At 36.5% G+C, this 23,212-nt stretch overlaps 3 protein-coding genes across 3 annotated transcripts; all 3 read left to right on the forward strand.

Moving 5' to 3' along the window:
• The first annotated feature begins 2,230 nt into the window (after positions 1–2,230).
• LOC132177079 (2-alkenal reductase (NADP(+)-dependent)-like) lies at positions 2,231–4,896 on the forward strand. The gene is made up of 5 exons (XM_059589295.2): positions 2,231–2,479; positions 2,644–2,821; positions 2,956–3,122; positions 4,213–4,295; positions 4,518–4,896. The coding sequence occupies exons 1-5, from the start codon at positions 2,231–2,233 to the stop codon at positions 4,894–4,896; spliced, it is 1,056 nt and encodes a 351-aa protein (XP_059445278.2).
• A 1,295-nt stretch (positions 4,897–6,191) lies between these two features.
• LOC132178792 (2-alkenal reductase (NADP(+)-dependent)-like) lies at positions 6,192–10,440 on the forward strand. The gene is made up of 5 exons (XM_059591346.2): positions 6,192–6,451; positions 6,610–6,787; positions 6,913–7,079; positions 9,678–9,760; positions 9,964–10,440. Exons 1-5 carry the CDS (start codon positions 6,203–6,205, stop codon positions 10,340–10,342), a joined length of 1,056 nt encoding a protein of 351 aa, XP_059447329.2. The 5' UTR covers positions 6,192–6,202; the 3' UTR covers positions 10,343–10,440.
• A 5,248-nt stretch (positions 10,441–15,688) lies between these two features.
• On the forward strand, positions 15,689–18,288 carry LOC132178800 (2-alkenal reductase (NADP(+)-dependent)-like). Its single transcript, XM_059591353.2, has 5 exons — positions 15,689–15,937; positions 16,102–16,279; positions 16,414–16,580; positions 17,611–17,693; positions 17,910–18,288. Exons 1-5 carry the CDS (start codon positions 15,689–15,691, stop codon positions 18,286–18,288), a joined length of 1,056 nt encoding a protein of 351 aa, XP_059447336.2.
• Positions 18,289–23,212: the final 4,924 nt, after the last annotated feature.

Raw genomic sequence — 23,212 nt, forward strand, 5'->3', positions numbered from 1 at the left:
ATACCCTAGACATGTTTCTAAGCCTTTCATTCCATCATATCTCAACAAAACCTTCTCCTATTTTTTGCAAGTGTGGTCCAACCCAAGTTTTTTCATTGTTGTAATATTTCATAAATAAGAAGTATATTTTCCCATAGAGTTTTGATCTTTCTTCTACTGTTGGTGATTCATCCTTGGTGAAGAAGATTAATTGGTGGTGTGGGAATGGATTTCGGTGGACTCTTGAACAAAAATACTAACACTAATGATTGTGTTTTCATAGTTTCGCCCTTTTAAATTATGTTTATCATTTTAGTTTGGTGCCTACAATAATAATTTTATGGTTCCGCCACTGAAAGTACTCCATGGGGACATAGAAATGACTCGTTTTATAAATACAAAGTACTAGTCAAATTTTTATCCTTACAAAAATTTAACACTCCCTTGATTTTAAAGGCTACCCCAGCTAGATCTGGGGGTGGCCAGTGAGCCACCCCATGAGCTGGGGGCGGTGGCAAGCCACCCCCACTTTCCTTTAGGGGGCTGCCTGCCACCCCAAGGGGGGGAGGGGTCGTTGGCTAACGAGCCACCTCTTCAATTTTTATTTGTTTTTTTTTTTTAAAAAAAAATTATGGGTAATTATCTTTTTCTCCCATCAATTATAACGCATTGTCACTTTGCCCTCATGAATTAACAACTCTACTGCCCGACTCTATCAAACTACCATTTTGTGCTCAAAACCCTAATTTGGTCAGTCAAAGGTGTTAACTCAAACGATCAACCCGTCATGTGCGCCCCATATGCCATCTTAAAATGACAATGTGTTATAATTAATAGGAGCAAAGTGACAATGCGTTGTAGTTAATGGGAAAAAATGTGGGATAAAAAATTTCAAAATGGCATGTGGGGCGCACGTGACGGGTTGACTGTCTGAGTTAACGCATTTGATTGACGGAAATGGGTTTTGGGCACAAAATGGTAGTTTGATAGGGTTGGGTAGTAGAGTTGTTAGTTCATGGGACAAAGTGACAATACGTTGTAGTTGATGGAGGAAAAGGTAATTACCCCAAAAAGTTGATTAGTTTTTTTAGTTTTATTTTATTTTATTTTATTTTTTTCTCATATTTAGTATAATATGGTGTAGTTATGTTTTTTTTTTTTTTTTTCTTAAGCTTAAGTTTATTATGATATGCTTGACCACTCATTAACGGCAAAGTTTTTCCACAAGAAAGAGATTCAGACTACACGCGGACATATCTGTATTTTATTTTCTTGTTTCACTGTAGCAGAGATTTATGTTTAAAATAAGTTACGAAGAGTGAAAGAAGGAAGACAGTAATCTTTTGATACGTTGCGTTTTAACTTTTGTTGATAAAAACGCTTCGTTTAGTTAAGCGTTGCTTTTAGACCAAACATCCAAAAGGGCTTGAAAACTTGAACTACAATTTTAGTGCTCTTTCGAACTTGGGCGCACTTGTTTTCATTATTGAATGATTGCCTAATTATATATATTGAAATGAATATATTCACGATTATTAGTAATGAAAAAGTTATGTAATGATTTCAATATATGAAAATTTGTCCATAAAAAATAAATAAATAAACGTTGGACATGACAAAAATAACACGCAACTTACATATTTATACAATAATTAAATTTTATTAATTTGTTAATATATTTTGTTAGTTATATTTTTTAATATTTTATTTTTAACCCTTTTTTTTTTTTATACTCCCCAACATTCTTACTTTCTATATTATATCAATCACTTTTAATTAGTTTTATTATTATTTAGACAAAAAATCAAGTACAAAACAAAACTCAACTCCAAACCAAAAACGTCAATACATGCCCATTGCCAAAGGCCATTTACTCATGAAGAATAAGTTTTATTTATTTATTGATTTATTTTGTGAGACAAGTGGAGAAACAAGTTGCCAAAGGCCATAAAACAAGTCATGAAGAATAAGTTAACTACGAAGATTACTGGCTAGGGTAGGCGCCGCCTGATACATATATAATAGCTATATGACGGACTTTTCAAGTGGATCGTCACCGCTGATCGACCCCTCACGTACGCACGGCCCAATTATATCCTCAGTGACATATAATGTGACGCAAATTTCACGTAACCAACCTAAGCAGTGACATAAGCAATGAGATCCGTTTACTACAAAATCCCACCTCTTCTCCCACACCTTCCCATCGAAACACAGAGAAAGAAAGAGAAAGAGTACTGTTAGCTTAGCAATGGCGAGCGTTGATGGAGAGAAAGTAGTGAGCAACAAGCAGGTGACATTGAGAGATTATGTCAGTGGTTTTCCAAAGGAATCGGACATGTATGTCACCACTGGTACCGTTAAATTGAAGGTCCCCCAAGGTTCCAATGCTATTCTGGTGAAAAACCTCTACTTGTCGTGCGATCCCTACATGCGCGGCCTCATGAGGCCAGCCACGTCCATTAAGGCCTCCTACATTGCCCCCTTCAAGCCCGGTTCGGTCAGTGCATAGATTCTCTGACCCCTTATTTTGATTTTCTTTTGAAGTTCTATGATTATATACAACTGCAATATTTAGAAACTCGAGTTTTTTTGTTTTATTTTGTTTCTGGTTGATGTTTGTGTCAAGGCACAATTTATGAGCTTGATTTTTGAACTTGGCAGCCCATTACTGGACATGGAGTGGCTAAAGTTTTGGATTCTGCGCATCCAAACTTCAAGAAAGGAGACTTGGTTTGGGGAATGACCGGGTGGGAAGAATATAGTCTCATTACGGAAACTGATTTTCTGTTTAAAATTGAACACACAGACGTGCCACTCTCCTACTACACTGGAATTCTTGGTAATTAAGCTTAGTGCTTCTGGTTCTGTTTTGTGCTTGTTCGGCTGTCTTAAAACAGGAGATGTACGAATGCTTAGAAGCTCATTTGGTGCATATATATATAAATCTAACATTTTGATTATATATATATGTAGGTATGCCTGGTATGACTGCCTATGCTGGTTTCTATGAAGTTTGTTCTCCTAAGAAAGGAGAATATGTCTTCATTTCAGCAGCTTCTGGTGCAGTTGGTCAGCTTGTTGGACAGTTTGCAAAATTGTTGGGTTGTTTTGTTGTTGGAAGTGCTGGAAGTAAAGAGAAGGTACCTTTCTATTGGGATACATATTTTTCTCTTATCTACCCCTTTCTTTCTTTGATGCCTTTCATCTAGAGGTATTATTTAATTAATATGTGACAACGGTCAAGCTTAGGCTGCAGGTTGATATTTTCATTGAATATTGCTGTAATATTTTCTAGAAAATTCTAACAGAAAATAGATTTCAAGGTATATATATATGCGTGCGCGCATGTGTGTTGTGTAGAGATGTACATGCGGGCGGATATTAACTTTCTGTACATGCGGATGCAGTTAGCAAAAGCCACTATCCGCATATATGGATGCGGATAACGGTTTTAGGGTATGCAGATGTGGTCACTGCATCCGCATACTCTTTATATATAATACAGTTTATATTTTTTTTCATATATATTATATTTTATAAATTAACCAAAACATATCGTTCTTTATTAGGTATATGTTATATGTACATTGTTTTAGGTTTATTTTTTGCTTCTTCAGAATGCACTCATTCATTAGGGCAAAAAGGCAAAAGTAATGTGAGCTCAACATATTTTCAAAACATATATTAAACATTAAGGCTTCAAAAAATTAGAACAAGTCCAAATTAAAACTCTAAAAACCAGATCAAATTATTTTTAGAATTGGTCGTAATAGAGATTCAATGAAGGCCCAACAAATTCAAATAGGCATATTACTTAAAATACAGATAGCGGATAATAACCCAATAACTACGCATTTGTAGTTAGTAAAAACATGATGCATGCGGATACGGATCTAAAAGCTAAGTGATATCCGTATCTTGCAAATGCGGCTGAGGATATTGCAAATAACTGCATCCGCATCCGCATCTACACCCCTAGCATGTTGTATGGCTTTGCTTTTGTTGAATTTGGCTGCCACATGTCCTTGATTCTCTTAAAAATTTAGAGAATGATGTATCTTCTTTCCCCACCCTACCCAAAAAAAAAAAAAAAAACTCTTCTTTTCTTTTATAATTTTGGAGCGGGACTAGTGGGATAAATGTACCATTCACTAAAATCTTTTATTTTTGTGTTTTATTTCTTTTTTCTTTTTCTATTAATAAACTCATATTTCTTCTGTTAAAAACCAGGTTGATCTTTTGAAGAATAAATTTGGTTTTGACGAAGCTTTCAACTATAAGGAAGAGCCTGACTTGGATGCAGCTTTGAAAAGGTTAGTTTTGATTAAATAATTTGCTCTAAATCTTGAGTATTAATATTGAAGTAATAAGCAAGCAAAATAAAAAAATAAAAAATCTATTAGAGTGGATCTTTAATTAATTATCATGTTCCAGGAATTAAAAATCTCAATATCCTTAATAAGTGCCCCATCCATAAGAGTATGAATATTGTTTTGATCTTTGAAACACACATTATTGGCTCCTAATGACCACAGGTATTTCCCAGAAGGCATTGACATTTACTTTGAGAATGTTGGAGGTAAAACACTTGATGCAGTGCTCCTAAACATGAGAATTCATGGCCGCATTGCTGCATGTGGAATGATCTCACAGTACAATCTTGATGAGCCTGAAGGTGTGAAAAATTTGATGGATCTCGTGTACAAGCGAGTCTATATGCAAGGAATTGCAGTTTTTGATTACTATCACCTCTATCCCAAGTTCTTAGACACTGTGCTGCCTTACATCAAAGAAGAGAAGATAGTGTATGTGGAAGACATAACTGAAGGCCTTGAGAGTGGCCCGGCCGCCCTTGTTGGACTTTTCAGTGGTCGCAATGTTGGAAAACAACTCGTTGTAGTTGCTCGCGAATAATAGTTTTTAGCCTGTCTTTTGCACATGTTGGTGTTGTTGTTTGTTACTATCTAACTTAATTGGTAACACAGTTTATTTTGGCAAAATAAAGTACACTTATTTGGGAAGAATAAAATGTTTTACCTTCATGTATTCTCTATTTAGGGAAAAACAATAAATAGTATCTTTCTCCAAATAATGCAATCTTATTTATTAGGTAGTATGTTTCCTTCTACAGATAGAAAATGAATATGTAAGGTTTTTTAGTTGGTATGCATGAATCACACTAAAACATAGGATGTGTACAAAATGAAGAATAACAAGAACACAACAAGTAAGAGACAAGTATTTGCGTGGTTCGGCATTAACAATCCGACAAGGATCTCAACTTGTTTAATCTTACACTCTCAAAATGCATTTAAAAACCTTAACACCATGGAAGCACCTCAAATATCTTAAATCAACATATGTAGCCCAGATACATGTTACTTCATGCAGTCCAGCAAATTGATAATAAAAAAACCAAGCAGACTAGTCAGATTAAAACTACAATACATTTTGATCTATACTAATGCCAGATTAACGAAATCTTACTAGCATTAGAAAGCTAATTCAAATAACTACAATTTTGTTCTTTGCGAAAACATTTCAATTTCAATGTTTACTCAGTCAAAATTGGTTGTCAACGTAATGACAAAAATCGATCTCATGTACAGATCTTGCTTGACTCTCGCTCGAACAAGATTGAGATAGGATTTTCACTCAACCCTACCTCAAGCAAGATTGTGACTAATTGTTAGTTTTATTCTTTAATATATTTTTTTTTAACCCTTTTTTTTTATACTCCCCAACATTCTTACTTTATATATTATATCAATCACTTTTGATTAGTTTTATTATTATTTAGACAAAAAATCAAGTACAAAACAAAACTCAACTCCAAACCAAAAACGTCAATACATGCCCATTGCCAAAGGCCATTTACTCATGAAGAATAAGTTTTATTTATTTATTGATTTATTTTGTGAGACAAGTGGAGAAACAAGTTGCCAAAGGCCATAAAACAAGTCATGAAGAATAAGTTAACTACGAAGAATAAGTTTTAATAGCTATATGACGGACTTTTCAAGTGGATCGTCACCGCTGATCGACCCCTCACGGCCCAATTATATCCTCAGTGACATATAATGTGACGCAAATTTCACTTAACCAACCTAAGCAGTGACATAAGCAATGAGATCCGTTTACTACAAAATCCCACGTCTTCTCCCACACCTTCCCATCGAAACACACAGAAAGAAAGAGAAAGAGTACTGTTAGCTTAGCAATGGCGAGCGTTGATGGAGAGAAAGTAGTGAGCAACAAGCAGGTGACATTGAGGGATTATGTCAGTGGTTTTCCAAAGGAATCGGACATGTACGTCACTACTGGTACCGTTAAATTGAAGGTCACCGAAGGTTCCAATGCTGTTCTGGTGAAAAACCTCTACTTATCCTGCGATCCCTACATGCTTGACCTCATGAGGCCAACCACGTCCCTTGATGCCACCTACTTTGCCCCCTTTAAGCCCGGTTCGGTCAGTGGATTCTCTGACCCGTTATTTTGATTTTCTTTTGAAGTTCTATGATTATATACAATTGCAATATTTAGAAACTTGATTATTTATTTATTTATTTTTCTGGTTGATGTTTGTGTCAAGGCACAATTTATGATCTTGATTTTGAAACTTGGCAGCCCATTGCTGGATATGGAGTGGCTAAAGTTTTGGATTCTGCGCATCCAAACTTCAAGAAAGGAGACTTGGTTCGGGGAGTAACCGGGTGGGAAGAATATAGTCTCATTGCGGAAACTGATTTTCTGTTTAAAATTGAACACACAGACGTGCCTCTCTCCTACTACACTGGAATTCTTGGTAACCTTAGTTCTTCTGGTTCTGTTTTGTCCTTGTTTGGCTGTCTGCTTAAAAAAGGAGATATGTTGGAATGCTTAATTAGAAGCTCATTTGGTATATAAATCTAATATATTGATTATCTGTAGGTATGCCTGGTATGACTGCCTATGCTGGTTTCTATGAAGTTTGTTCTCCTAAGAAGGGAGAATATGTCTTCATTTCAGCAGCTTCTGGTGCTGTTGGTCAGCTTGTTGGACAATTCGCAAAATTGTTGGGTTGTTTTGTTGTTGGAAGTGCTGGAAGTAAAGAGAAGGTACATTTCTATTGGGATATATACTTTTCTCTTATCTACCTTTTCTTTATTGAGAAATGCTAGAGGTCAATAAATTCTCTATATTTAATTAGCGCATATTCACTTACAATCAACCATTGAATTTGTAGACTTATATATATCTCACATAAGTCAATGGTAGACCCCACAAATCTAATGGTTGATTGTAATAGAATATGAGCCAAATATGAGGAACTTATTGACTCCTATCATTTTTCTCCTTTATTTGATGGCTTTTGTTAGAATATACGTAAAATATAATATGTGACAATGTTAAAGTTTTCATCTAGAGGTATTATTTAAAGCTTAGGCTGCAGGTTGATATTTTCATTGGCTATTGCTGTAGAATTTTTTAGAAAATTCTAACAGAAAATAGATTTCAAGGAACTTTAGCAATTCCTAATTCTCATACTTGTGTCATATATATATATATATATATATATATATATGCGAGCAGATATTAAATGCCCGCATCCGCTATCCTCACTTTCGAATACAATTAGCAAAAGTTACTATCCACATATTTAGATGCGGATAGTGGTTTTAGGATATTGAAATGTGGTTAATTAATAATAGCATTCACATACTTTTTATACATAATATAGTTTATATTTTTAATATATATTATATTTAATAAATTAACCAAAACGATATGGTTTTTTATTAGGTATATGTTACGTTTACATTGTTTTAGGTTTTTTTCTTTAGAATGCACTCATTCATTTGGGCAAAAAGGAAAAATTAATGTGAACTCAACATATTTTAAGAACATTAGGGCTTAAAAAACATATAACAAGTCCAAATTAAAACTCTAAAAACCAGCTCAAATTATTTTTAAAATCGTTTAAAATAGGTCGTAATAGATACTCAATGAAGGCCTAAGAGATTAAAATAGACCTATTACCTAAAATTAGGGCTGGCAAAACGGGTCCGCGGGTCGACCCGTTTATGACCCGCGGGTACCCGTGACCCATTTATACAATACCCAAACACGACCCGTTTAATAAACGGGTCGGACCCTCCGACACGACACGACACGGGTATTTTCACGGGTCACACGACACGACCCGTGAGACCCGTTAACCTAGCTTCTGCTTTAAAAAAAAAAAAAAAAAAAAAAAACCCAAACAACAAACTTCATTCGAGAACACAGTGTGCAGTGCGACGTCGGCGGGTCATAAACGGGTGTCAACGTCCGCGACATCGGTGGAAGAGAGAGAGGCAATGCGACATCGGCGGCGCAGCAGAGAGAGGGGGAGAGCGGCAGTGAGCGGAGAGCGGAGAGAGAGAGCGGCGAGCGGGAGAAAGAAAAAGGGGCGACGAGAGAGAGAGCGACAGTGGAGAAAGAAAGGAAAAATGGAAAAGGTTGGAGAAAGAAAGAGGAGCGGCGGTTGCGTGGGCGTGGCTGCGTGAGGACTGAGGAGTGAGGCCGATCGGTTACTGGACTCTGAAAGTCTAGATCTGGAGTCTAGACTCTTCACTCTCGCAAGAGGGTTTGGACCCCTGGAAGTCTGGATCTGGAGCCTGGAGGAGACTGACTAAGTCTTCAATTCTCTAAAAAAAACTTGATGGCACATGATTAAGGCCGTTAGATGGCGCAAATGCAGAAAATAATGCTGCAGGAAACTGTAGTTTACCCAAAGGTTAAACCCATTTTCTTTTATGATATATCAAAAGAGCATAAAATGCAGGACATAGTACTGCAGGAAACTGTACACAACTTTACCCAAAGGTTAAACCCATTTACTTGAAAATGTTATAACTTATTAACTTCCCATATGCATTGAGCCTTGAGCGCCTGGCTATGCCCTTACCTACGTACGTACCTGATCAAAATTGGAAGCTGATGAGTTGTGAAGTGACAACTCTCAAAAGGAATGCATTGCAAGTTCACGTGGGTGGTGTAGAAATGGGATGGCCATTTCTGTCAGACGTATCCAACAAGTAAAAGTTAAAGTTAAAAAAAAAGAAAAAAAAAAAAAAAAAAGTAAACGGGTCTGGCGGGTCACCCGCGGGTCGACCCGTGACACGACCCGCCAGACACTCATAAACGGGTCATAAACGGGTCGACCCGTTTATGACCCAAATCCGTTTAATGTAAACCCAAACTCGCTAATTTCGTGTCGGGTTGTCGGGTCGTGTCAAAATTGCCAGCCCTACCTAAAATACGGATAGCGGATAAAAACCGCAAGAACTACATACGCATATGTAGTTAGTAAAAACATGATGCATGGGGATACGGATATCTAAAAGTGATATTCGTACTTTACAAACGCAGCTGAAGATATTGCAAATAACTACATCCGCGTCCACATCTACACCCCTAGCATGTTGTATGGTTTTGCTTTTATTGAATTTGGCTGCCACATGTCCTTGATTCTTTCTAAAAGTTTAGAGAATGATGTATCTTCTTTCCCCACCCCACCCAAAAAAAAAATCTCTCTTTTTGTTTTATAATTTTGGAGCGGGGCTAGTGGGATAAATGTACCATTCACTAAAAACTCTTGTTTTGTGTTTTATTTGCTTCTTCTTCTTTTTTTTTTCTATAAATAAACTCATATTTCTTCTGTTAAAAACTAGGTTGATCTTTTGAAGAATAAATTTGGTTTTGACGATGCTTTCAACTATAAGGAAGAGCTTGACTTGGATGCAGCTTTGAAAAGGTTAGTTTTAATTAAATTTGCTCTAAAGCTTGAGTATTTACAAGTTCCTTTATAGAATAAGTTGTTTGATTTGAGGTTGAGTAATAATATTAACAAAGTACTGGATGGGGCCATTCCTTGACTCTTATATATATATTATCAAAGTTTGTGGGAATATTGATTTGATCTTTGAAACACACATTATTGGCTCCTAATGACCACAGGTATTTCCCAGAAGGCATTGACATTTACTTTGAGAATGTTGGGGGTAAAACACTTGATGCAGTGCTCCTAAACATGAGAACCCATGGCCGCATTTCTGTATGTGGAATGATCTCACAGTACAATCTTGATGAGCCTGAAGGTGTGAAAAATTTGATGGATCTCGTTTACAAGCGAATCCATATGCAAGGATTTGCCGTTACTGATTACTATCACCTCTATCCCAACTTCCTGGACACTGTGCTGCCTGGCATCAGAGATGGGAAGATAGTGTATGTGGAAGACATAGCTGAAGGCCTTGAGAGTGGCCCGGCCGCTCTGGTTGGACTTTTCAGTGGTCGCAATGTTGGAAAACAGCTCGTTGTAGTTGCTCGCGAATAGTTTTTAGCTTGTCGTTTGCACATGTTCATGTTGTTGTTTATTACTGTCGCTTGATTGGCAACATGGTTTATTTTGGCAAAATAAAGTATACTCATTTGGGAAGAATAAAATTGTTTACCTTCATGTATTCTCTATTTAGGTGAAAACAATAAAGAGTATTTTCCTCCAAATAATGTAATCTTATTTATTAGGTAGTATGTTTCCTTCTACACATTGAAAATGAATATGTAAGGTTTTTTAATTGGTATGCATCAGTCACACTAAAACCAAGTGTAAACAAGTAAATAGGATGTGTACAAAATAAAGAATATCAAAAACACAACAAGTAAGAGACACGTATTTGCGTGGTTCGGCATTAACAATCCGACAAGGATCTCAACTTTTGTAATCTTACACTCTCAAAATGCATTTAAAAACCTAAACACTATGGAAGCACCTCAAATATCATAAATCAACATATGTAGCCCAGATACATGTTACTTTATGCAATCTAGCAAATTGATAATAAAAAAACCAAGCAGACTAGTCAGATTAAAACTACAATACATTTTAGTCTATCTTAATGCTAGATTAAGGAAATCTTAGCAGCATTAGAAAGCTAATTCAAATAACTACAATTTTGTTCTTTGCGAAAACATTTCAATTTCAATGTTTACTCAGTCAAAATTGGTTGTCAACGTAATGACAAAAATCGATCTCATGTACAGATCTTGCTTGACTCTCGCTCGAACAAGATTGCGATAGGATTTTCACTCAACCCTACCTCAAGCAAGATTGTGACTAATTGTGGGAGAGAAACGACGCACGACACTTGCGTGACGTTCGCTCGAGCAAGACTGTGATTATATTAATAAAGGGTAGCTTCACAATTTTTCCTAGGGTTGCGCCCCTACACACTCTCTCTCTCTCTCTCTCTCTCTTATTTCATATCTTTTTTATTTTCATGCACGTTAGTTTTAAAGAAAATCAAATCAAATATCTTTTTAATTAAGTTAATTTTAATTTTTCAAATTTTGATAATAAAACCCCTGTAGTCTTTGAGGTTCAACACCCTTAATATACCCCTATCCTACGGGATTTATTCTATTGCGAGTGGTAATTTTATAATTAATATTTTTTGTCACAAAAATACCACATCACCACTGAAACTACTCCATGGGGACATAAAAATGACTCGGTTTATAAGTACAAAGGACTAGTCAAATTTTTATCCTTAACAAAAATTTAACACTCCCTTGATTTTAAAAACCAAGTATATTTTATAAAAATGGTTTTGTTTTTGGATATTACTATAGCGCCCCGAAAAATTAATTAACTGGTAATTAACTTCACAGTTCGCCTCTCAGTCCCATTTCATAAGGAATAAGACAGAGAGGTCCGTACTCCTTAAAACGAAAATACAAAGCAGCGGAGACATATGATTTCTATTATTCTATCAACATTAATCATTACAACTAAGGCTAGCTATAAACAAGACCAAGCCGAGTTTTGGCAATCTCGGACCGACTCATTTTAGAGGACATAAAAACGAGCCAAGCTTGAGCCGAGCTGAAAAACCTTTGTTCGAAGTCAACTCATTGGGTAGATATATATAGTAGCTCAGGCTTGAGCTTGAGCTTGCTAGAAACGCAATTTCGAGTCGAGCCACTCGCTCAGCTCGAGTTAGAGGTAGTGTATTATCCTTCTACAAAGAAAAAAACAAAAAAACAAAAAACAAAAAACAAAAACAAAAACAAAAACATGCAAACAAACAAACAAAGAGAAAGCTTGGGGATAAAAGAGAAAGTAGAGCAAAAGAGTGTTAAAAACATAAAATTGATTTGGAAAAATGTGACAAAATGGTTGAAGGAGATGAAAAATTGCTAGCGGACAGCGATATCCATTCCCCCACAAAATGTAAGAAATAGCTCAAAAAAATAAGAGAAAATCTGAAAATTATGAATTATGTAAGGAAAATAAAATATAGAAAAGATTAGTAAGACACTGCGAAAATGTCTAAAACCGTCACTAAGTACAAGCCACAAGCGCAAATGAATTTCAAATCCATCATGGAAAACAAAACTTAAACCTCGAACTTATATATATCAAATTGACAAAAAAGAAAAGTAGCAATAGATCCCAGAAAATGTTTGAGAGAGAGACCTATTGGCACGAAGGCAAACAATGACATCGGAACTGTGAATCTATGACAAGGTTTTCTCAATAGGAGTTAGAGAAAGAGCAGACAAGAAGAGAACTAAAATGACAAGTAACCTAGAAAATGAAATGGCGCTGGAGAGAAATGCAAGGCTCTCTAATGGTGTTTAGGGTTAATAGGATTGAATGATCAAAATGGTGAGATGTGTATGGTCTCTTATATTCATTGCTGTTTGATTAACTTTGAAGTAAGTTGGGGTAGTTGAATGCACTTAATGCAGATGACAAGAAATGGACGGTTAGGATGTGCCCAGATAAATCCAACAATTGGGATGTGTTCTTGTGTCTCTAGAATCTGCATGAGCGACACATGTTCAAGTCCGATCTAAAAAAAAAATCAATATATGTGAAAAAAAAACTAATATTAATATGTTTGTATATATACATACTAGTTTTTGTTTTTTTTACATGTTCGCACAAGAGGAGAAAAATAGGGGAGCTGGATTCGAACTAGCTAATGACTTCCATTTTATGAGGAGTGGTTCCTAGTCGATTAAGATATCCCTTAGGAACATATATATACTAACTAGTTAATATCATAGTATGTGAGTTAGGCTCGGCTCAATAAATTTAGAGGCCTAAGGCGGTAATTTTAAATGAGACATTTTTTTTCTTTATTTAAATATTATCTAAATAGTAAGAGAAATAATTCACGTCAATATTTTTTTTCATCTTCCCCATCTTATCCTACAAATTTAATAGATCCACCATTAGATTTGTGGATCCATGTAGAACCCATATAAATTCAATGGTAGATTCATCTATTTACTTTGGAATGGTTAAAAGGTGGTTGAAAAATGAATGAATTCTATCAATTTTCAATGTTCAATGTTCACTTATCCCACTTCGAACATTTAGTAAAACAGGAAAATCTTTAAAAAGTTGATGCAGATCGCAGAAGACTTCTGGTACTGCGCTTGATCCTGCGATTGAGCTCACACGCTTGATTTCCCCTTGTACTGTGCTCAATCTTGCGATCGAATGAAAGATCGAGCGCCCACATGCGCTCGAGCACACACGGGACGTATTGTTATTTTTTTTTCTTCATATTTTATTGCTTAAAACGACGTTATTTTGTTATTAAATTAGGATTAGGGTTTTTAGGTGTCTATAGTTCGTATTTTACTAGGTTTATAAGTCTTGGGTTATAAATATTTGCTTATAGCCTCTAGTTTATCAATTTATGTTGATTATTGATTTTTATTAATGAGAAGTACTTAAAGTTGAGTTTATTCCTCTCTTTTCCTTCAAAACCGAGAGAGAGAAGATTTCTTAGATCATTAATAGAATTAAGATCTAGAAGTATTTATCCGCTGCTTATTGATGTTCTTCGCTGCAGCCCACTAAGTCATGCTGCATCAGTTGGTATCAAAGTTCAAGTTACTTTCCATGAATATCTCCCCCAGAAAACCCTCTATCTCCAAGCCCCTTTACTAGGTTGGGCAAGCTTGGATGCCCCTACTCACAACAAGTTGCTGGTCGGGATCGTGGAACTATCGCTCGAGAAGTAAGTAAGCTGGTCTTTGTTTGGTCATAAGGATAATCATTCTTATTAGGTCAGAGGCGGCCGGCCGGGGGGTTACCCGCGATTGGTAATGGCATAACCAGAAGAGGGGTAGGGGAGAGAAGGTTATGCGCTGGGTAGCGCAGCGCATCTGTTTCAGGTACTGAGGGGGAGGAGCAACTGTCTGACAGACATGAACGAAATGCACATGCACAGGGAGACAACACATAAGAAGCAACTGGCGATTCGTTTGCGGCACATGGAAGAGAGGTTTGGTGGTCTAACTGTGTAGAAGAAGGGGCGTGCGTGCACCTAACACGAGGTCCCTACCGATCACTTGGACGACATGGATAGTCCGAGCGTTCGTTGTCGTCAACCAAGACCGTGTTACCCGCAGGCGGAATGCAGAAGGAATTTGATGCCGTTGGAAATTCCATCGTTGAGAGTGAACCTGTCAATCCTTATGCGGGGCGTGGAATGCGGAAGGAATTTCCAACGGCACAAGCCCATGCTATATCACGGGATGTAGGCGTCAAGCTCGACACCCGAAAAGAAAAGAAAAAAATTCCAACAATAAAGAGGGGCCTAGAGAGGTGGCAGAAAGTAGGAGTCAAATGGAGATCCGTTGGTGGCAACACATGGCTGGCGAAAGTGACCACTCTAATATTCTTTTGAGAAATATATACATGATATTCTAATATGTATGTTAAAGTCTAATTATTTGAAAATTCTTTCGTGACCACTCTAATATATAGTAAATTAATCAGCATTCACATTCAAGTTAATTTTTTTGACCTTTCTCTTTTGTGTCCTCATAATCTGTTTATCTTAGACATTGAAAAGCAGTAAAACGAAAGGTGATGGGCGCACTTGTTTTTATTATTGAACGATTGCCTAATTATATATATTGAAATGAATATATTCACGATTATTAGTAATGAAAAAATTATGTAATGATTTCAATATATGAAAATTTGTCCATAAAAAATAAATAAATAAACGTTGGACATGACAAAAATAACACGCAACTTACATATTTATACAATAATTAAATTTTATTAATTTGTTAATATATTTTGTTAGTTATATTCTTTAATATTTTATTTTTAACCCTTTTTTTTTTTATACTCCCCAACATTCTTACTTTATATATTATATCAATCACTTTTGATTAGTTTTATTATTATTTAGACAAAAAATCAAGTACAAAACAAAACTCAACTCCAAACCAAAAACGTCAATACATGCCCATTGCCAAAGGCCATTTACTCATGAAGAATAGGTTTTATTTATTTATTGATTTATTTTGTGAGACAAGTGGAGAAACAAGTTGCCAAAGGCCATAAAACAAGTCATGAAGAATAAGTTAACTACGAAGATTACTGGCTAGGGTAGGCGCCGCCTGATACATATATAATAGCTATATGACGGACTTTTCAAGTGGATCGTCACCGCTGATCGACCCCTCACGTACGCACGGCCCAATTATATCCTCAGTGACATATAATGTGACGCAAATTTCACGTAACCAACCTAAGCAGTGACATAAGCAATGAGATCCGTTTACTACAAAATCCCACCTCTTCTCCCACACCTTCCCATCGAAACACAGAGAAAGAAAGAGAAAGAGTACTGTTAGCTTAGCAATGGCGAGCGTTGATGGAGAGAAAGTAGTGAGCAACAAGCAGGTGACATTGAGAGATTATGTCAGTGGTTTTCCAAAGGAATCGGACATGTATGTCACCACTGGTACCGTTAAATTGAAGGTCCCCCAAGGTTCCAATGCTATTCTGGTGAAAAACCTCTACTTGTCGTGCGATCCCTACATGCGCGGCCTCATGAGGCCAGCCACGTCCATTAAGGCCTCCTACATTGCCCCCTTCAAGCCCGGTTCGGTCAGTGCATAGATTCTCTGACCCCTTATTTTGATTTTCTTTTGAAGTTCTATGATTATATACAACTGCAATATTTAGAAACTCGAGTTTTTTTGTTTTATTTTGTTTCTGGTTGATGTTTGTGTCAAGGCACAATTTATGAGCTTGATTTTTGAACTTGGCAGCCCATTACTGGACATGGAGTGGCTAAAGTTTTGGATTCTGCGCATCCAAACTTCAAGAAAGGAGACTTGGTTTGGGGAATGACCGGGTGGGAAGAATATAGTCTCATTACGGAAACTGATTTTCTGTTTAAAATTGAACACACAGACGTGCCACTCTCCTACTACACTGGAATTCTTGGTAATTAAGCTTAGGGCTTCTGGTTCTGTTTTGTGCTTGTTCGGCTGTCTTAAAACAGGAGATGTACGAATGCTTAGAAGCTCATTTGGTGCATATATATATAAATCTAACATTTTGATTATATATATATGTAGGTATGCCTGGTATGACTGCCTATGCTGGTTTCTATGAAGTTTGTTCTCCTAAGAAAGGAGAATATGTCTTCATTTCAGCAGCTTCTGGTGCAGTTGGTCAGCTTGTTGGACAGTTTGCAAAATTGTTGGGTTGTTTTGTTGTTGGAAGTGCTGGAAGTAAAGAGAAGGTACCTTTCTATTGGGATACATACTTTTCTCTTATCTACCCCTTTCTTTCTTTGATGCCTTTCATCTAGAGGTATTATTTAATTAATATGTGACAACGGTCAAGCTTAGGCTGCAGGTTGATATTTTCATTGAATATTGCTGTAATATTTTCTAGAAAATTCTAACAGAAAATAGATTTCAAGGTATATATATATGCGTGCGCGCATGTGTGTTGTGTAGGGATGTACATGCGGGCGAATATTAACTTCCTGTACATGCGGATGCAGTTAGCAAAAGCCACTATCCGCATATATGGATGCAGATAACGGTTTTAGGGTCTGCAGATGTGGTCACTGCATCCGCATACTCTTTATATATAATACAGTTTATATTTTTTTTCATATATATTATATTTTATAAATTAACCAAAACATATTGTTTTTTATTTGGTATATGTTATATGTACATTGTTTTAGGTTTATTTTTTTCTTCTTCAGAATGCACTCATTCATTAAGGCTTCAAAAAATTAGAACAAGTCCAAAACTCTAAAAACCAGATCAAATTATTTTTAGAATTGGTCGTAATAGAGATTCAATGAAGGCCCAACAAATTCAAATAGGCATATTACTTAAAATACAGATAGCGGATAATAACCCAATAACTACGCATTTGTAGTTAGTAAAAACATGATGCATGCGGATACGGATCTAAAAGTGATATCCGTATCTTGCAAATGCGGCTGAGGATATTGCAAATAACTACATCTGCATCCGCATCTACACCCCTAGCATGTTGTATGGCTTTGCTTTTGTTGAATTTGGCTGCCACATGTCCTTGATTCTCTTAAAAATTTAGAGAATGATGTATCTTCTTTCCCCACCCCACCCAAAAAAAAAAAAAAAAAAAAAAAAAAACTCTTCTTTTCTTTTATAATTTTGGAGCGGGACTAGTGGGATAAATGTACCATTCACTAAAATCTTTTATTTTTGTGTTTTATTTCTTTTTTCTTTTTCTATTAATAAACTCATATTTCTTCTGTTAAAAACCAGGTTGATCTTTTGAAGAATAAATTTGGTTTTGACGAAGCTTTCAACTATAAGGAAGAGCCTGACTTGGATGCAGCTTTGAAAAGGTTAGTTTTGATTAAATAATTTGCTCTAAATCTTGAGTATTGAAGTAATAAGCAAGCAAAATAAAAAAATAAAAAATCTATTAGAGTGGATCTTTAATTAATTATCATGTTCCAGGAATTAAAAATCTCAATATCCTTAATAAGTGCCCCATCCATAAGAGTATGAATATTGTTTTGATCTTTGAAACACACATTATTGGCTCCTAATGACCACAGGTATTTCCCAGAAGGCATTGACATTTACTTTGAGAATGTTGGAGGTAAAACACTTGATGCAGTGCTCCTAAACATGAGAATTCATGGCCGCATTGCTGCATGTGGAATGATCTCACAGTACAATCTTGATGAGCCTGAAGGTGTGAAAAATTTGATGGATCTCGTGTACAAGCGAGTCTATATGCAAGGAATTGCAGTTTTTGATTACTATCACCTCTATCCCAAGTTCTTAGACACTGTGCTGCCTTACATCAAAGAAGAGAAGATAGTGTATGTGGAAGACATAACTGAAGGCCTTGAGAGTGGCCCGGCCGCCCTTGTTGGACTTTTCAGTGGTCACAATGTTGGAAAACAACTCGTTGTAGTTGCTCGCGAATAATAGTTTTTAGCCTGTCTTTTGCACATGTTGGTGTTGTTGTTTGTTACTATCTAACTTAATTGGCAACACAGTTTATTTTGGCAAAATAAAGTACACTTATTTGGGAAGAATAAAATGTTTTACCTTCATGTATTCTCTATTTAGGGAAAAACAATAAATAGTATCTTTCTCCAAATAATGCAATCTTATTTATTAGGTAGTATGTTTCCTTCTACAGATAGAAAATGAATATGTGAGGTTTTTTAGTTGGTATGCATGAATCACACTAAAACATAGGATGTATACAAAATGAAGAATAACAAGAACACAACAAGTAAGAGACAAGTATTTGCGTGGTTCGGCATTAACAATCCGACAAGGATCTCAACTTGTTTAATCTTACACTCTCAAAATGCATTTAAAAACCTTAACACCATGGAAGCACCTCAAATATCTTAAATCAACATATGTAGCCCAAATACATGTTACTTCATGCAGTCCAGCAAATTGATAATAAAAAAACCAAGTAGACTAGTCAGATTAAAACTACAATACATTTTGATCTATACTAATGCCAGATTAACGAAATCTTACTAGCATTAGAAAGCTAATTCAAATAACTACAATTTTGTTCTTTGCGAAAACATTTCAATTTCAATGTTTACTCAATCAAAATTGGTTGTCAACAGAATGACAAAAATCAATCTCATGTACAGATCTTGCTTGACTCTCGCTCGAACAATATTGCGATAGGAATTTCGCTCAACCCTACCTCAAGCAAGATTGTGACTAATTGTGGGAGAGAAACGTTGCACGACACTTGCATGACGTTCGCTCGAGCAAGACTGTGATTATTTTAATAAAGGGTAGCTTTGCAATTTTTCCTAGGGTTGCGTCCCTAATTTCCATTGAAGCAAAATAAGGGTAGCTTGTGTAATTGTACTCCAAATATAAAAAAGGGTTAAGTACGATCTAATTATAATTTAAAGATGACAAGGTTGGTTCTTGTTTGGAATAGTGTGAAGCCTTGGACTTTTGATGCAGCGTGACTTAGTGGACTGCAACGAAAAACATCAATAAGCAGTGGATAAATACTTCTACATCCTAATTCTATCAATGATCTAAGAAATCTTCTTGACAAAACTAGATACTCTCTAGGTTTTGAAGGAAAAGAGAGTAATAAACTCAACTCTGAGTAATTCTCATTAATAAAAATCAATAATGAACATAAACTGATAAACTAAAGGCTATAAGCATATATTTATAGCCCAAGACTCCTAAACCTAGTAAAATACAAACTATAGACGCCTAAAAACCTTAACCCTAATTTAATAACAAAATAACGTCGTTTAAGCAATAAAATACGAAAAAATAACATTACGTCCCGTGTCCGCTCGACGTTCGCTCGAGCGCATGTGGGTGCTCGATCGCAGGATCGAGCACAGTACCAGGGGAAATCGAGCGTGTGCGCTTGATCATAGGATCGAGTGCAGTACCAAAAGTCTTCTGCGATCTGCATCATTCTCCCCTTGTTGGAGAGAATTCGCCCTCGAGTTCGGCCGATTCTTTTCATGGTCCTTCAGATGTCCAGTCAACTCATTCCACTCGGCCTTCCTCAAGATCAAGACAAGGCAACACCCCAAAATAAGCGTGACGCTTCTCATCATCGACATACCTCGATGTTTGTCGAGAAAGCCCCACACACAACTTGCAAATTCTTCGGATTTGCTGTACTTCTCTTGTTCCTTTTCCCTTCCACGTGCCATGAAAATACTCAAGAATGGGTCAGCCATTGTTTCCCTTGTGAACATATAATTTTTCTCATCCGCATAAAACTCACCATAGTCATTATTAGGAGAATTTAATATATCTTCAACCCCAAGGAAATCAACATAATCACCCTCTTCACCATTAATTATGCACTTCACCTGAAATGTCTTCATCAAACTCTTCATAATCAACGATGTCACCCGTGGGCTCTTCATCTTCCAATCGGTCATCTTCGTCGGGGTAGAGGCGCCAAACATGGGAAAAAAACCCATCTTCTTCGTACTCTCCCTCTAGGTCGGATGCCAAAGGTCCTTCAATTGGATCTTACTCATTGACATCGTCATCATAGGTCGGTGGAGAATCCCAATCCACAAACCCTAGTGAAGGATCTTCAACATCTTCATGCTCGAACTCTTCATTAGGGATCTTAGATTTCTGGAATTTTTCATCAACAGGTTCACCTTGCTCCTCCACATATAGATTTGGTTGATGGATTTGAGGTTCACGAATGAAGGTCAAGTTTGGCTGTCGCGGCATCTCCGCCTAAATCCGTGCCCTCTGTCGTTGAGGTTGTGCCCTACAACTGACAACCCCATTATATTCATCCACAAAGCATGGAAATGGTTGATAGGGATTGCCAAATTGGGTTGTGAGGGTTTGTAGCTTGTCCCACAGCATCTCTATCCATTCGTCTATGTGTTGCCACCAACGGATCTCCGTTTGACTCCTACTTTCTGTTGCCTCTCTAGGCCCCTCTTTTTTGTCGGAATTTTTTTCCTTTTCTTTTTGGGTGTCGAGCTTGACGCATGCGTCCCGTGATATAGCATGGGCTTGTGCCGTTGGAAATTTCTTCCGCACTCCGTGCCCCGCATAAGAATTAACAGGTTTACTCTCAACAATAAATTTGTCTCCCGCCTCCGTGTAACACGGTCTTGGTTGACGATGATGAGCGCTCGGACCATCCATGTCATCTAAGTGATCAATATTTACCCTGTGTTGGGTGCGTGCACACCCCTTCTTCTGCACGATTAGACCACCAAACCTCTCCTCCATGTGCCACAAACGAATCGCTGGTTGCTCCTTACGTGCTGTCTCTATGTGCATGTGCACTTCGTTTATGTCCGTCAGATGGTTGCTCCTCCCCATTCATGGAAAGTAACTTGAGCTCTGATACCAACTGATGCAGCGTGACTTAGTGGGCTGCAGCAAAAAATATCAATAAGCAGTGGATAAATACTTCTAGATCTTAATTCTATCAATGATCTAAGAAATCTTCTTGACAAAACTAGATACTCTCTAGGTTTTGAAGGAAAAGAGAGGAATAAACTCAACTCAAAGTAATTCTCATTCATAAAAATCAATAATCAACATAAACTGATAAACTAGAGGCTATAAGCATATATTTATAGCCCAAGACTCCTAAACCTAGTAAAATATGAACTATAGACGCCTAAAAACCCTAACCCTAATTTAATAACAAAATAACGTCGTTTTAAGCAATAAAATATGAAAAAATAACATTACGTCCCGTGTACGCTTGATGTGCGCTCGAGCACATGTGGGCGCTCGATCTTGCACTCGATTGCAAGCTTGAGTGCAGTACCAGGGGAAATCGAGCATGCGCGCTTGATCGCAGAATTGAGCTCAATACTAGAAGTCTTTTGCAATCTGCATCAACTTTTTAAAGATTTTCCTGTTTTACTAAATGTTCGAAGTGGGATAAGTGAACATTGAACATTGAAAATTGAAAGAATTCATTCATTTTTCAACCACCTTTTAACCATTCCAAAGTAAATAGATGAATCCACCATTGAATTTATGTGGGGTCTACATGAATCCACAAATCTAATGATTGATCTATTAAATTTGTAGGATAAGATAGGGAAGATGAAAAAAATACTGACGTGAATCATTTCTCTTACTATTTAGATAATATTTAAATAAAGAAAAAAAATGTCTCATCTAAAATTACCGCCATAGGCCTCTAAATTTATTGAGCCGAGCCTAGCTAACATATTATGATATTAACTAGTTAGTATTTATATATTCCCAAGGGATAGCTCAATCGACTGGGAACCACTCCTCATAAAATGGAAGTCACTAGCTAGTTCGAATCCACCTCCCCTATTTTCTTCCCCTTGTGCGGACATGTAAAAAAAAAAACAAAAACTAGTATGTATATATACAAACATATTAATATTAGTTTTTTTTTTTCAAATATATTGATTTTTTTTTTTCGATCAGACTTGAACATGTGTCGCTCATGCAGATTCTAGAGACACAAGAGCACATCCCAATTGTTGGATTTATCTAGGCACATCCTAACCGTCCCTTTCTTGTCATCTGCATTAAGTGAATTCCACTACCCCAACTTACTTCAAAGTTAATCAAACATGAGTGAATATAAGAGACCATACACATCTCACCATTTTGATCATTCAATCCTATTAACCCTAAACACCATTAGAGAGCCTTGCATTTCTCTCTAGCGTCGTTTCATTTTCTAGGTTACATTTCATTTTAGTTCTCTTCTTGTCTACTCTTTTCTCTATCTCCTATTGACAAAACCTTGTCATAGATTCACAGTTCTGATGTCATTGTTTGCCTTCGTGCTAGTAGGTCTCTCTCTCGAACATTTTATGGGATCTATTGCTACTTTTCTTTTTTGTCAATTATAAATATATATAAGTTCAAGGTTTAAGTTTTGTTTTCCATGATGGATTTGAAATTCATTTGCACTTGTGGCTTCTACTTAGTGACGGTTTAAGACATTTTCGCAATGTCTTACTAATCTTTTCTATATTTTATTTTCCTTGCATAATTCATAATTTTCACATTTTCTCTTATTTTCTTGAGCTATTTCTTACATTTTATGGGGGAATGGAGATCCCAGTCGGCTAGCAATTTTTCATCTCCTTCAACCATTTTCTCACATTTTTCTAAATCAATTTTATTTTGTAACTCTGTTTTGCCCTACTTTCTCTTCTATCCCCAAGCTTTCTCTATGATTTTATTTGATTTGATTTGATTTTATTTTATTTTTTTGCAGAAGGATAATACACTACCTCGAGCTCGAGCCGAGTGCTTGAGTGGCTCGACTCAAAATTACGTTTATAGCAAGCTTAAGCTCGAGCCCGAGCTACTATATCTACCCAATGAGTTGACTTCGAACAAA

Source organism: Corylus avellana, chromosome 4 (assembly GCF_965113065.1).
Source record: "Corylus avellana chromosome 4, dhCorAvel1.hap1.2, whole genome shotgun sequence".
Taxonomy (NCBI): Eukaryota; Viridiplantae; Streptophyta; class Magnoliopsida; order Fagales; family Betulaceae; genus Corylus; species Corylus avellana.

Coding starts and splice junctions, on each gene's coding strand:
- LOC132177079 (XM_059589295.2), top strand. CDS start 2,231: ATGGCGAGCGTTGATGGAGAGAAAGTAGTGAGCAACAAGCAGGTGACA. Junction 2,480..2,643: donor CCCCCTTCAAGCCCGGTTCG/GTCAGTGCATAG, acceptor TGAACTTGGCAG/CCCATTACTGGACATGGAGT. Junction 4,296..4,517: donor TTGGATGCAGCTTTGAAAAG/GTTAGTTTTGAT, acceptor TAATGACCACAG/GTATTTCCCAGAAGGCATTG.
- LOC132178800 (XM_059591353.2), top strand. CDS start 15,689: ATGGCGAGCGTTGATGGAGAGAAAGTAGTGAGCAACAAGCAGGTGACA. Junction 16,581..17,610: donor GTGCTGGAAGTAAAGAGAAG/GTACCTTTCTAT, acceptor GTTAAAAACCAG/GTTGATCTTTTGAAGAATAA. Junction 17,694..17,909: donor TTGGATGCAGCTTTGAAAAG/GTTAGTTTTGAT, acceptor TAATGACCACAG/GTATTTCCCAGAAGGCATTG.
- LOC132178792 (XM_059591346.2), top strand. CDS start 6,203: ATGGCGAGCGTTGATGGAGAGAAAGTAGTGAGCAACAAGCAGGTGACA. Junction 6,788..6,912: donor CTACTACACTGGAATTCTTG/GTAACCTTAGTT, acceptor GATTATCTGTAG/GTATGCCTGGTATGACTGCC. Junction 9,761..9,963: donor TTGGATGCAGCTTTGAAAAG/GTTAGTTTTAAT, acceptor TAATGACCACAG/GTATTTCCCAGAAGGCATTG.